The sequence below is a fragment of the Ranitomeya variabilis genome, chromosome 1 (assembly GCF_051348905.1).
Source record: "Ranitomeya variabilis isolate aRanVar5 chromosome 1, aRanVar5.hap1, whole genome shotgun sequence".
Classification (NCBI taxonomy): domain Eukaryota; kingdom Metazoa; phylum Chordata; class Amphibia; order Anura; family Dendrobatidae; genus Ranitomeya; species Ranitomeya variabilis.
The window spans coordinates 250905465-250917835 of NC_135232.1; the positions used below are offsets into that span (position 1 = coordinate 250905465).

At 43.9% G+C, this 12371-nt stretch overlaps 1 protein-coding gene and 2 non-coding genes across 4 annotated transcripts in view; all 3 read left to right on the forward strand.

Annotated features, from left to right (window-relative positions):
- The window catches only part of EP400 (E1A binding protein p400), a 306993-nt gene that overhangs the window by 183684 nt on the left and 110938 nt on the right, over positions 1-12371 (forward strand). For both annotated transcript variants that reach the window (XM_077293325.1, XM_077293326.1), the window contains exons 25-27: positions 8533-8822; positions 9234-9436; positions 11941-12110. In XM_077293325.1, the coding sequence (XP_077149440.1) occupies positions 8533-8822; positions 9234-9436; positions 11941-12110 (663 nt within the window). The remainder of the gene's footprint in view (positions 1-8532; positions 8823-9233; positions 9437-11940; positions 12111-12371) is intronic.
- On the forward strand, positions 11326-11412 carry LOC143797490 (small nucleolar RNA SNORA49). The gene has a single exon (XR_013220508.1). It is a non-coding gene; the product is annotated as a small nucleolar RNA SNORA49 (small nucleolar RNA).
- On the forward strand, positions 12181-12308 carry LOC143797489 (small nucleolar RNA SNORA49). The gene has a single exon (XR_013220507.1). It is a non-coding gene; the product is annotated as a small nucleolar RNA SNORA49 (small nucleolar RNA).

A 12371-nucleotide genomic window follows, 5' to 3' on the forward strand; every position in this document is an offset into this window, starting at 1 on the left:
GAGCCTTAGCCAATATTTTAATATCCGCTGTCAAAAGTGATATTGGTCTATATGACTGGCAACTGCTGATCTTTTCCAGCTTTGGGAATGACTACAATTATGGCTTCCCTCATAGATGTTGGCAATGATCCCCTCTCCAGCGACTCGTTAAATACCCTTAGCAGTTTAGTTAGCAGTCCCTCATTAAGATTTTTTACTCTTCCGCTGGGATACCGTCCGCCCCCGGTGTCCTGTCCCCAGCCATGGACGCCAAAGCCTCTCCTAATTCCTCCAATGAGAGCGGTTCGTCCAACCAATCTCTATCCTCAGCACTCAACTTAGGGTACCGTCACACATTGAAATTTTCATCGCTGCGACGGCACGATTCGTGACGTCGCAGCGTCGTATAATCATCGCTCCAGCGTCGTAGACTGCGGTCACACGTTGCAATCACGGCGCTGGAGCGATGCCGAAGTCCCCGGGTAACCAGGGTAAACATCGGGTAACTAAGCGCAGGGCCGCGCTTAGTAACCCGATGTTTACCCTGGTTACCAGCGTAAACGTAAAAAAACAAACAGTACATACTCACCCGTCGGTGTCCTTCAGGTCCCTTGCCGTCTGCTTCCTGCTCTGAGTGCAGCCGTACAGTGAGAGCAGAGCGCAGCACCGCTGCGCTCTGCTCTCACTTTCCGGCCGGCACTCAGAGCAGGAAGCAGACGGCAAGGGACCTGAAGGACACCGACGGGTGAGTATGTACTGTTTGTTTTTTTACGTTTACGCTGGTAACCAGGGTAAACATCGGGTTACTAAGCGCGGCCCTGCGCTTAGTTACCCGATGTTTACCCTGGTTACAAGCAAAGACATCGCTGGATCGCTGTCACACACAACGATCCAGCGATGTCAGCGGGTGATCAAGCGACGAAAGAAAGTTCCAAACGATCTGCTACGACGTACGATTCTCAGCAGGGTGTCTGATCGCAGTAGCGTGTCAGACACAGCGATATCGTAACGATATCGCTAGAACGTCACGAATCGTAACGTCGTAGCGATGGAAATTTCAATGTGTGACGGTACCCTTAGATAAATGGGCCTCCTCTAGTAACGCATCAATCTCCCCTCCATTTGCTGTAACTGTGAGGAATATAACCTCTCATAGAAGTCCCTCAAAACTTTCAGAATTTGCTCCCCCTGTGTAACCATTGCACTAGTCTGATTTTAGTGCATAGACATGCGTCGAATCACGCGGCAAGATGTCCCACATTTTCCCCCTCTGCAAAGAAAGCTTATTTTTGAAATGCCTTCAACCTTTCTGACTTGCGCAGATGTAATTTATTTACCTCCTCCTGAGCAGCCTTCATGCGGTCTTGTGTCTCCTGAGAATACTGGACACTCAAAGCTTCCTCTGCTGCCCTCAACTCCTCCATTACTGCTATATTTGCATTTCTAGATGCAGTCTTATGCCTCGATATATCCCTAAATAAAATCCCCCTTAAATATGCCTTCATAGTATCCCTAACATGTTGCTCTGCACTACCCACGTTAAACCTAAAGAATTCTGCTATCTCGTCCCCAATCTTCCCCATATCTTCCCCAAAATGGGTTATGTCTCCATTCCAATCCCAGTTTATTTATATCACAGCTAGGAGAGTATCCCAGTAAATAAAATATAACTTTTAATCATCATGATTAAAAGTTATATTTTATTTATTGGGATACTCTCCTAGCTGTGATATATACTTACAACCCTGAGGGTGACACAACAGTGTGGTTACTCCACACTGTAGCTGATGGTCCAATCCCAGTTTATATCCCTGGCCCTCGATTTGTAACGTCACCACTAACGGACTATGGTCCGACAACACTCTTGGTAGATAATCCACCTCTTGTACCAAGTTATCCATCCATTCATTTCCCAAGACCAAATCAGTTTGAGAAAAAGAGTTGTACGTTGCCGAATAACAGGAGTAGCAATACCTAGCTACATTCCGCACTCGCCAATGATCTATCAAGGCCACTTCCCTTAAGTAATTTCCAAACAATGTCTCATTCTCCTCCCTTCTCAACACAGCATGTCTACCTCTATCCCAATGGTTGTTAACAATGTTATTCACATCCCCCCCACTATAAGCATAGGAACCCCTACCCATCTACCCGATTATTTCTAGGATTTCTTGCATCTTTTTCCCAGAGTATGGTGGAGGAATATATACAGACACAATGCATAACAATCTGTTGAAAACCTTACATACTACAAATACATATTGACCGTCCTTATCTATCACCACTTCCACCTCCTCAAGCGGTGTACTTGTATGCACCAATAATGACACCCCTCTAGCATAAGCTGAGAACGTCGAGTGATATGCCTTCCTCACCCATCTTTTTTGCAGCACCATTATTTTTTTGCTAAACAGGTGTGTTTATTGAAGACCTATATTACCGAGGGTCTCTGTTGCATAATATATTTCAACACTGCTGTACGTCTTGTGCTATTGGAAAGACCACGAACGTTCCAGCTTACAATTTTAACCCTTCCTCCCATCTTAGTCAATGAAACAAAGTCTTCTCCCACACCTTTTTGGTCTCCAAACCCTCCCGTTTCCCTCACCCCAAACCCCTACTATCCCCCAAATCCACAGTTTCTTTACTTTAAAACTACCCTTCAAACTCCTCCCCTCTCCCAACAAGAACGTTATCAACCCTTTACTTTAATATCTATACCGCCCTCTCTATACGAGAAATGGGAATGCCGTTCTACAATTTAGCAGTTATAAGAGTCCAGAAGCCCGGACACTATACCACTCAACTAAATAGCTCTCCACCTCTTCATCTCCCCCGCCCACCTTTGACAGGATATACTGCCTCTTGCGCCGCCAAACACAACCATCCTGAACATTTTCATCCCGCAGTATCTCTGGACAACTTCTATCCGAACCATATAATTTTAACAATCTTAATAATAGTTAACCCCAACAATCAAATCAAAGTCATTTCAGTGTGCCACATCAGCTCTAATTCATTTGTTGTTCTGATCCAACCAATTTGTCGCCTCCACAGGGGTCTGAAAGAAGTGAACCCCCCCAGGGCTACCACCCTTAACTTGGCTGGGTATAGCATTGAATACTTCAAACCCAGTCCCCGCAATCTCCACTTGACCTTTCAAAATGTCATCCTGAACTTTTGAACTGCAGTGGAGTAGTCCAGGTATATGGATATCCAATTTCCATGGATGGTTAATTCAGCTATGTCTCTGGCCCTTTTAAGTAAAATATTGCGATGTCGGTAGTTCAGGATTTTAGATTTTAGCCAGAATAGATCTCGGGCATGACCCTGGAGGTAAGGGTCTTGATGGTACTCGATGAGCCCTCTCCACTGCAATTTAGTAAGGCGTCCCACTCCCAGTAGTAAGTAAGGCCTCCCACTTTTGTTTTCAGCCATGTTTCAATATAACCAGTGGGGTTATTCCCCTCTTCCTTTTCAGGCACACCAATTCTCAAGTTGTTCCTACGGAAACGGTTTTCAAGATCATCCATTTTAAATTCCAGCTCCGAGATGCGTTGGACATACTTTTTCTCTCTTTTTAACAATTCAGCAATCTGATCCTCAGCGCCGCTGACACGTTCCTCCACTGCCTCCGTCTTCTCCTCAGCTTTCTGCATAGCAATATGGAAGGCAGCCATTTCACCCTTTAAAGGGAATCTGTCACCCCATTTTTCGCCTATAAGCTAAGGCCACCGCCATGAGGGGCTTATCTACAGCATTCTATAATGCTGTAGATAAGCCCCCGATGTAACCTGAAAGATAAGAAAATCAAGTTACATTATACACACCCAGGGGCGGTCCCGGTGCGGTCCAGTCCGATGGGCGTCGTGGTCCAGTCCGATGGGCGTCGCGGTCCGGGACCAACTCCTCCCATCTTCATATGATGACGTCCTCTTCTTGGCTTCCTGTCGTGGCTCCTGCTCTGCCCTGCTCCTGTTGAGGGCAGAGCAAAGTACTGCAGTGCGCAGACGCCGGGCCTCTCTGACCTTTCCTGCCGTTTTCTCCTGGAAGAAGCTGGAGGCACGGGGGACTTCAAGGGGCCATGGAGGGACAACGGAGGTACCAGCGGGGGGGGATAGAGGGGTATCGGGGAGAACAGAGAGAAGTTAAATGGAAAATCGCGTTGGTTTTTTTTGCGGTCACCATTTTACGGTTAAGAACGGCGATTTCATCCGCGAGTTCGGTAAAAACCGACCCGAATCATGTTCTCCGGAGAAAATCCGAATCTGGTGGGGCGCTATACACTTTTTCCACAGCTAATTAATGGCGCTATAGTTTAAGTACCCTTGACTACCGCCGTTAAAAGGCGTTTCGGCGGTCATTAAGGGGTTAATCCAGGTAGTCATACCACACAGAAATAATAGTAAATAACATTTCCCTCATGTCGGTTTTACATCAGCACCATTTGTGAAATATTTTTATTTTGTTAGCATTTTAGGAGGCTTAAAAATGTAGCAGTAATTTTTTCATGGAAATTTGCAAAACTTATTTATTTAGGGACCTATTACGTTTTGAAATGACTTTGGGGGTCCTAATTATTGGAAACCCCCAAAAGTAATACCATTTTAAAAACAGAACCCCTCAACATACAGTACAGACCAAAAGTTTGGACACACTTTCTCATTTAAAGATTTTTCTGTATTTTCATGACTATGAAAATTGTACATTCACACTGAATGCATCAAAACTATGAATTAACACCTGTGGAATTATATACTTAACAAAAAAGTGTGAAACAACTGAAAATATGTCTTATATTCTAGGTTCTTCAAAGTAGCCACCTTTTGCTTTGATGACTGCTTTGCACACTCTTGGCATTCTCTTGATGAGCTTCAAGAGGTAGTCACTGGGAATGGTCTTCCAACAATCTTGAAGGGGTTCCCAGAGATGCTTAGCACTTGTTGGCCCTTTTGCCTTCACTCTGCGGTCCAGCTCACCCCAAACCATCTCGATTGGGTTCAGGTGTGGTGACTGTGGAGGCCAGGTCATCTGGCGTAGCACCCCATCACTCTCCTTCTTGGTCAAATAGCCCTTACACAGCCTGGAGGTGTGTTTGGGGTCATTGTCCTTTTGAAAAATCAATTATGGTTGAACTAAACGCAAACCGGATGGAATAGCATGCCGCTGCAAGATGCTGTGGTAGCCATGCTGGTTCAGTATGCCTTCAATTTTGAATAAATCCCCAACAGTGTCACCAGCAAAGCACCCCCACACCATCACACCTCCTCCGTGCTTCACAGTGGGAACCAGGCATGTAGAGTCCATTCACCTTTTCTGCGTCGCACAAAGACACGGTGTTTGGAACCAAAGATCTCAAATTTGGACTCATCAGACCAAAGCACAGATTTCCACTGGTTTATTGTCCATTCCTTGTGTTCTTTAGCCCAAACAAGTCTCTTCTGCTTGTTGCCTGTCCTTAGCAGTGGTATCCTAGCAGCTATTTTACCATGAAGGCCTGCTGCACAAAGTCTCCTCTTAACAGTTGTTGTAGAGATGTGTCTGCTGCTAGAACTCTGTGTGGCATTGACCTGGTCTCTAATCTGAGCTGCTGATAACCTGCGATTTCTGAGGCTGGTGACTCGGATAAACTTATCCTCAGAAGCAGAGGTGACTCTTGGTCTTCCTTTCCTGGGGCGGTCCTCATGTGAGCCAGTTTCTTTGTAGCGCTTGATGGTTTTTGCCACTGCACTTGGGGATACTTTCAAAGTTTTCCCAATTTTTCGGACTGATTGACCACCTTTTCTTAAAGTAATGATGGCCACTCGTTTTTCTTCACTTAGCTGCTTTTTTCTTGCCAAAATACAAATTTTAACAGTCTATTCAGTAGGACTATCAGCTGTGTATCCACCAGACTTCTGCACAACACAACTGATGGTCCCAACCCCATTTATGAGGCAAGAATTCCCACTTATTAAACCTGACAGGGCACACCTGTGAAGTGAAAACCATTCCGGGTGACTACCTCTTGAAGCTCATCAAGAGAATGCCAAGAGTGTGCAAAGCAGTCATCAAAGCAAAAGGTAGCTACTTTGAAGAACCTAGAATATAAGACATAATTTCAGTTGTTTCACACTTTTTTGTTAAGTATATAATTCCACATGTGTTAATTCATAGTTTTGATGCCTTCAGTGTGAATGTACAATTTTAATAGTCATGAAAATACAGAAAAATCTTTAATTGAGTAGGTGTGTCCAAACTTTTGGTCTGTACTGTATTCAAAACTGTTTTCGGGTACTTTATTAACCCTTCAGGTGCTTTTCAGGAGATAACACAAAGTAGCATAACAGGAATGAATAAATGTATTTTTACCATCTAAATGTTAACTTCTGAACAGGCCACTGTAGCCGGCAGACTCTAAGGCCATTATTTGGTCGTGAAATGCATTGGCAAACATCAGGACCACACGATCAAAATCTGAGTGCTTATCGGGGTTAAAGAGGGATCCCACACACTTTTAACCATCTAGATGCTGTAGTCCTTATTGACAGCAGCATTTAAAGGGTTAAACGACTATAGTTGGTACCAACACTGATCGTTTCTGATGCAGCAAATTGTCAGCTATAGTGTACTGCTGACAGGTGCTGGATTATCACCCGTCAGGGCATGCTAAGACGTATTGGTGGTCACTAAGGGGTTCAAATTTGCATTGAATAAAGCCGCAAAAAACTGAGACCAAAACGCAATATATGAACTTAGCCTAAGGCTATGTGCAAAACACAGGTGTTGGCAGGTAAACTGCAGCATAAAATACATGCATTTTTATGTGTTTTTCCCACTCTTTAGTAAGGGTGAATCTGCAGCAAAAACATGGAAAAAATTGACATGGAAAAAATAAGCAACGTATACATGAGATGTCAGGAATCTCATTGACTTTGCTAGTATTAGGAAATCCCTAAGATTAGAAAATAGACCCTAAGGCAAGATTCACATGTTTTTTTTTGTTTTTGCTGTTTGTGTGGCCTTGTATGGGCCACTTTTCCCACCTCAACTGCAGGTCTCCTCTCCCGGATAAGCAATTTCATATATTCCTATGAGACTTTTAGTTTAGGTCACGAGATCCGTGTTCAGGTGGGAGTGGTGGTCCATACAAAAAATATAAAATATGGAAGTGTGGATCTATCTTTAATTTATGTTTATTGGATGATCTTGTTTTTATGATTTATGTATGGTCTGTGTTCAATTCCCTTTGTTTTTCATACAAACTGAAAATTTATGTAACTTTAAAATACAATAAAACCATAACTCCATCACTCCTATCTTGAAGGTCTTGATGAGGGGGCATGTTGGAGTAGTAGGCACCTAATTCATTAAGGGAACATGCCTTTTTATGAATCAGGCGCATCTGACAAGTGGCATGTGTCGCCGTGTTCCTTGCCACAAATCTCACACCAGTTGTTAGGTACACCACAGCTCGTCATTAATTAGAGGAGCTGTGAAGTTATCCTCCAGTCCCCTCAGCTCCTCCCATTTCGGCATGGCTGGGAGAAACTGGTGTGAAGAAGCTGAAAGTCTCAGCGTTTTTGTAAAATTCTGCGTTGCACAAAATTGTTGCAGCTTTTGAAAGCACTTTACGCTGGATTTTTGGTCGAAATGCTTTGATGAATCGGGGCAATGGCCTTTTAAACATACCGTATATTCTCAAATATAAGCCGAGGCACCTAATTTTGCCACGGAAAACTGGGTAAGCTTATTGACTCAAGTATAAGCTGGGTACGCATTGTCCCCTCATCCCTGTCCCTGTCCTGCATGGCTCCCCTCCTCCTGTCCTGCTCTGTGTGGCTCCCCGGGTCCCCTCATTCTATGTGCGGCTCCCCTGGTCACCTCATTGTATGTGTGGCTCCCGCTTCCTCCTCCATGCGTGTCTCCCCCGTCATATGCATGGCTCTCCCGTCCACCCCTGTTATATGCGTGGCTCCCCATCATGTGTGGCTCTCCCAGTCCCCTCGTTGTATGCTTGTCTCCCCCTTCCTCCCTCATCGTATGCGTTTCTCCCCCGTCATACTCACCCTCCTCGGTCCGTTGCTGCACATCCCTGCATCTCCGTTGTCCCAGCGCGGCACTGGCAGCTCTCCTGTGCTGAGCGGTCACGTGGTACTGCTCATTAAGGCAATGAATATGCGCTCCACGCCTATGGGAGTGGAGACGCGTACATATTCATTACCTTAGTGAGCAGTACCACGTGACCGCTCAGCACAGGAGAGGAGAGCTGCTGCGCCAGGACAGCGGAGATGCCGGGACGTTCAGCAATGGGCCGAGGAGGGGTGAGTATGATGTCACAGCCGCCGACTCCTGCTGCTGCTCCGCCGCTCCCCCTCCCCTGCTGTCTTTCTGGGACAATGACTCGTGTATAAGCCGAGGGGGGCATTTTCAGTACGAAAAAAGTGCTAAAAATCTCAGCTTATACACGAGTATATACGGTATTTATTTTTATAATGTGGCCAGTACTCAGACAAGTACTAAGCTGTTGCAGCATGAGATATCTAATAGATGTTTCTTTCCTTCATGACAAAGGAATCTACCGAAGACAGGCAGCGCTTGTTACGGGAACGCCTAGATCGTGTTTTTGGCTGTAATGAGCGCCGTTGTGGAAAAGCTCCTGTGTATGGTTCAGAATTGTTGTCATTATTTACCCTGAAGCCTACTGACCTGCACAGTCATATTCTGGATACACAGTGGAACTGGACTGGGTCTGTAAACTGTGCAGTTTCCTCCAAATTCCCTGAGAATTCAAGTGATTTACTAAGACACTTGATTTTGAGTCCTGAAGAAAAAAAAGTTGCTCTGGAGCCTGTAATCAAAAGGTAAATAGATTTAGCTTTTTGGTTATACTAAATTGTGGTCTATGAAACTACTAGGGTGGCCGTTTTTGTTACTGTTTTATCTCTTTTGTATGTACTGTATATCTTCATTAGCCACGAGTAAGATGCTAACTGTTAAATACCTAAAATATGTAAATGACAGAAATTAGGACTTGACTGGATTAAGTGTACGGTCAATAAATCTAGTGAGTTGTATTTCTTCAATTACCAAGCCTGGTACAGTGGCTTGTGTTATTCACTCTACATCCGGAGATTGTGGGGTGGAGTGGAGGCGATAAGCAATTGAACGTGCCATTGCAATTTCCAATATTTGAAGTTTCTCCTTTCTGACCAAAAACACTGGTTTTGAACATCACCCAGTGATTATTTCTATATTTTTCTTTCTGCTTTCAGGACAGTGTGCGTGGTTCCCGCCGTCATTGTTCCTCCACCATTTATTACAGTTCCACATCCGCCTCCTCTGTTTACTCATAACATGAAGATGCTCAGGCTTAGACTAAGGGCATATGCAGCCCCATACATGCTGGTTTTAAGGGAGCAAACCTCACCTTACTGTGTGCAATCTCCTGACTTGCAGCTCATTCAGTGTGATTCAGGTAAATTACTGTGCATTGTACCACCAGCCAGTACTACATGAGGATGCTGGACCTTCTGTAGCTTTCATTAAAAAGCATGAAAGGGTAAAAATATTTAGCATAAAATCTTGGTTTAAGTAATAGCTTATTTTATGTATTATGATCACAACCACAAACTGCAGCTAGCCAGGCCAGAAATGACTAGGATGGCTAGAGACTGCTGTAGTGGCAAACCCTCATACCTAGCTGCTCTCTATTCTGACTCAGATGGAGAGGTACTAATTGGGGGATTCCCCCTTCCAGTCTACAGGGTGATCTTTACTAGACAGACAATTCCTTTAATGATTAGTTGCTTTAACATTCCTATTATCAGCATAAAATAATGTGAACATGACCACTTCAGCTTGTACAGGGTAGTCTCTGCTCACATTGCTATCAGAGGCTTTTATAAAGGCCACACTGGGATCAGACAGATCTGATTATACGGTTGGGCAGTGGTGTTTAGTGTAGGATAAATCATCAGCCCTGCACTTTCCATTATAAATGAAGGCTGTATTGTTAGCGAGATCAGAGCCTTGTGTAGTTTGTTATATGTTACACGCAGTACCCATTTATATGATCAAACAAGAAGTACAGATGTTTTTGAATGTGTACTTCTCTGAATCGCTTAAATGTTGATTTTGTCTGACACCTGTTACTGTTGTGTGTTCCCTTTGTATGTTAATTTACATATAATTATCCCTAAAAAACCCCAAGCACAGTAGATAGCTGTCAGCTAATCAATGGCTCATGTCTCTCCCAACTCCTCCATACATAGCGTTCAGCTCTGCCAAGTATTCCTGTGTTAATAAGTGCTTCGCTGTTAGGGTATGTTTCCACGTTCAGGAAATGCTGCGGGTTTGACGCTGCGTAGAGCCGCAGGGTCAAACACGCAGCGTCCAGATGTTACAGCATAGTGGAGGGGATTTCATGAAATCCCGTCTCCACTATGCGGTAAAACACGCAGGCGGCAGACCTGCGTAAACGGACATGCGGCGCGTCTTTTCAGAACGCAGCATGTCCTTACAATGCGGCGACGCATCAAAAAATGCATAAAAAACGCAGGTTACCTGCCAGTGACCTCAGGTGCAGATTTGGTGCAGATTTTACCTTTGTCAAATCCTGATGCAATCCTGAACGTGGACACATACCCTTAGATTCCTGGTGGCAACTTATCTTGTCGAGAACAAAGGGGTTTGGCATATTAGATTTCTGAATGGCGATCCTTGTCTCTCATGACATCATCATTCAGGGAACAGTTAAGGTACCTTCACATTAAGCGACGCTGCAGCGATACAGACAACGATGCCGATCGCTGCAGCGTCGTTGTGTGGTCGCTGGAGAGCTGTCACACAGACGGCTCTCCAGCGACCAACGATGCCGAAGTCCCCGGGTAACCAGGGTAAACATCGGGTTACTAAGCGCGGCCCTGCGCTTAGTAACCCGATGTTTACCCTGGTTACCAGTGAAGACATCGCTGGATCGGTGTCACACACACCAATTCAGCGATGTCAGCGGGAGATCCAGCGACGAAATAAAGTTCTGGACTTTCAGCAATGACCAGCGATCTCACAGCGGGATCCTGATCGCTGCTGCGTGTCAAACACAACGATATCGCTATCCAGGACGCTGCAACGTCACGGATCGCTATCGTTATCGTTGTAAAGTCGCTTAGTGTGAAGGTACCTTTACTGTCAGCCATGTCCTCCGATATCCGTGGATTCAACCGATGTTAGTCTGTGTTTGGGGACTTTGTCAATAAAGTCAGTTTATTCTTAATTTCACCTGCAATATATTGTTCCCTGATTTTAAACATTTTAAAGCCAATATGTATCAAAATGATATTTTATCTGAAGCTTGAAGTCCTGTACAATCCTCATCCTTACTCCAGGGTTATTGATGTCCATACATTCCCTGGCATTAAATGAGGGTAAAATAAGTGCTTTTGTTCAGACACTGGAAAGTTGTTTTCCAATGAGCTGGATGTCGGCATACACACAATCTTTCACTCGCTCCTAAGAAATAGATGATTGGTTGGTGGTTTTCGCTGATGCATTGTAATACTTTCTAGGTTTTGTAAATAAATAATGTAAAGAGCTTTGATGTAATGGATTAATAATTTTATAATGACATACTAAATGTAAGATTTTTTTTATGTAATGGTTTAATCATGGTGTAATGTGCTGCCCGATTTATCTATCAGATCTACAAGTATCACAGACAGAGAGAGAAGTGAGCTGACACAAGTTCACAGAGGACTGTATGGACTGGATAGAATTGTAGCAAGTTCTCAGCAATCATGAGTCTGAAGTCTGTACATGTTGCCAGACTCTGAATGCTCTCATACATAAATCTTACATTTAGTATGTCATTCACAGTGGATTGTTTGTACTGGATGGGTTACACAGAATTTCAGTCTAATAAGTCAAGCGAATTGAGATTGCAAAGTCACTAACTTTGAGTGTTTTGATAATGTTTGTACACAGGAAAACTGGAGGCTTTATCTATCCTTCTTCATAAACTAAAATCTGAGGGAAGACGAGTTCTGATTTTCTCCCAGATGTTACTCATGCTTGACATACTTGAGACTTTCTTGGACTTTAATTCTTTCACCTTCTTGAGAATTGATGAAAATGCCAATTATGAGCAATCTCAGGTACGTGCTTATATTCATACTAAATAGTTTTTTTAATTTTCACCACTATGGCCTGGCTACTTTGTTTGTTTTTCCTCATCCTTACTCCAGGGTTATTGTTTTCTATACATTCCTTGGCATTACTTGAGGATGAATAAATTGTTCTGATCATGCCTTTGGAAACTATTTCCTCTGGCTCTACGATTGTGAACAAACAATTGATTTGAGTTGAGTACATTCTGCCATCTTTAGTTGCAGTCTAGTTTATTATCTGCCTGTTTA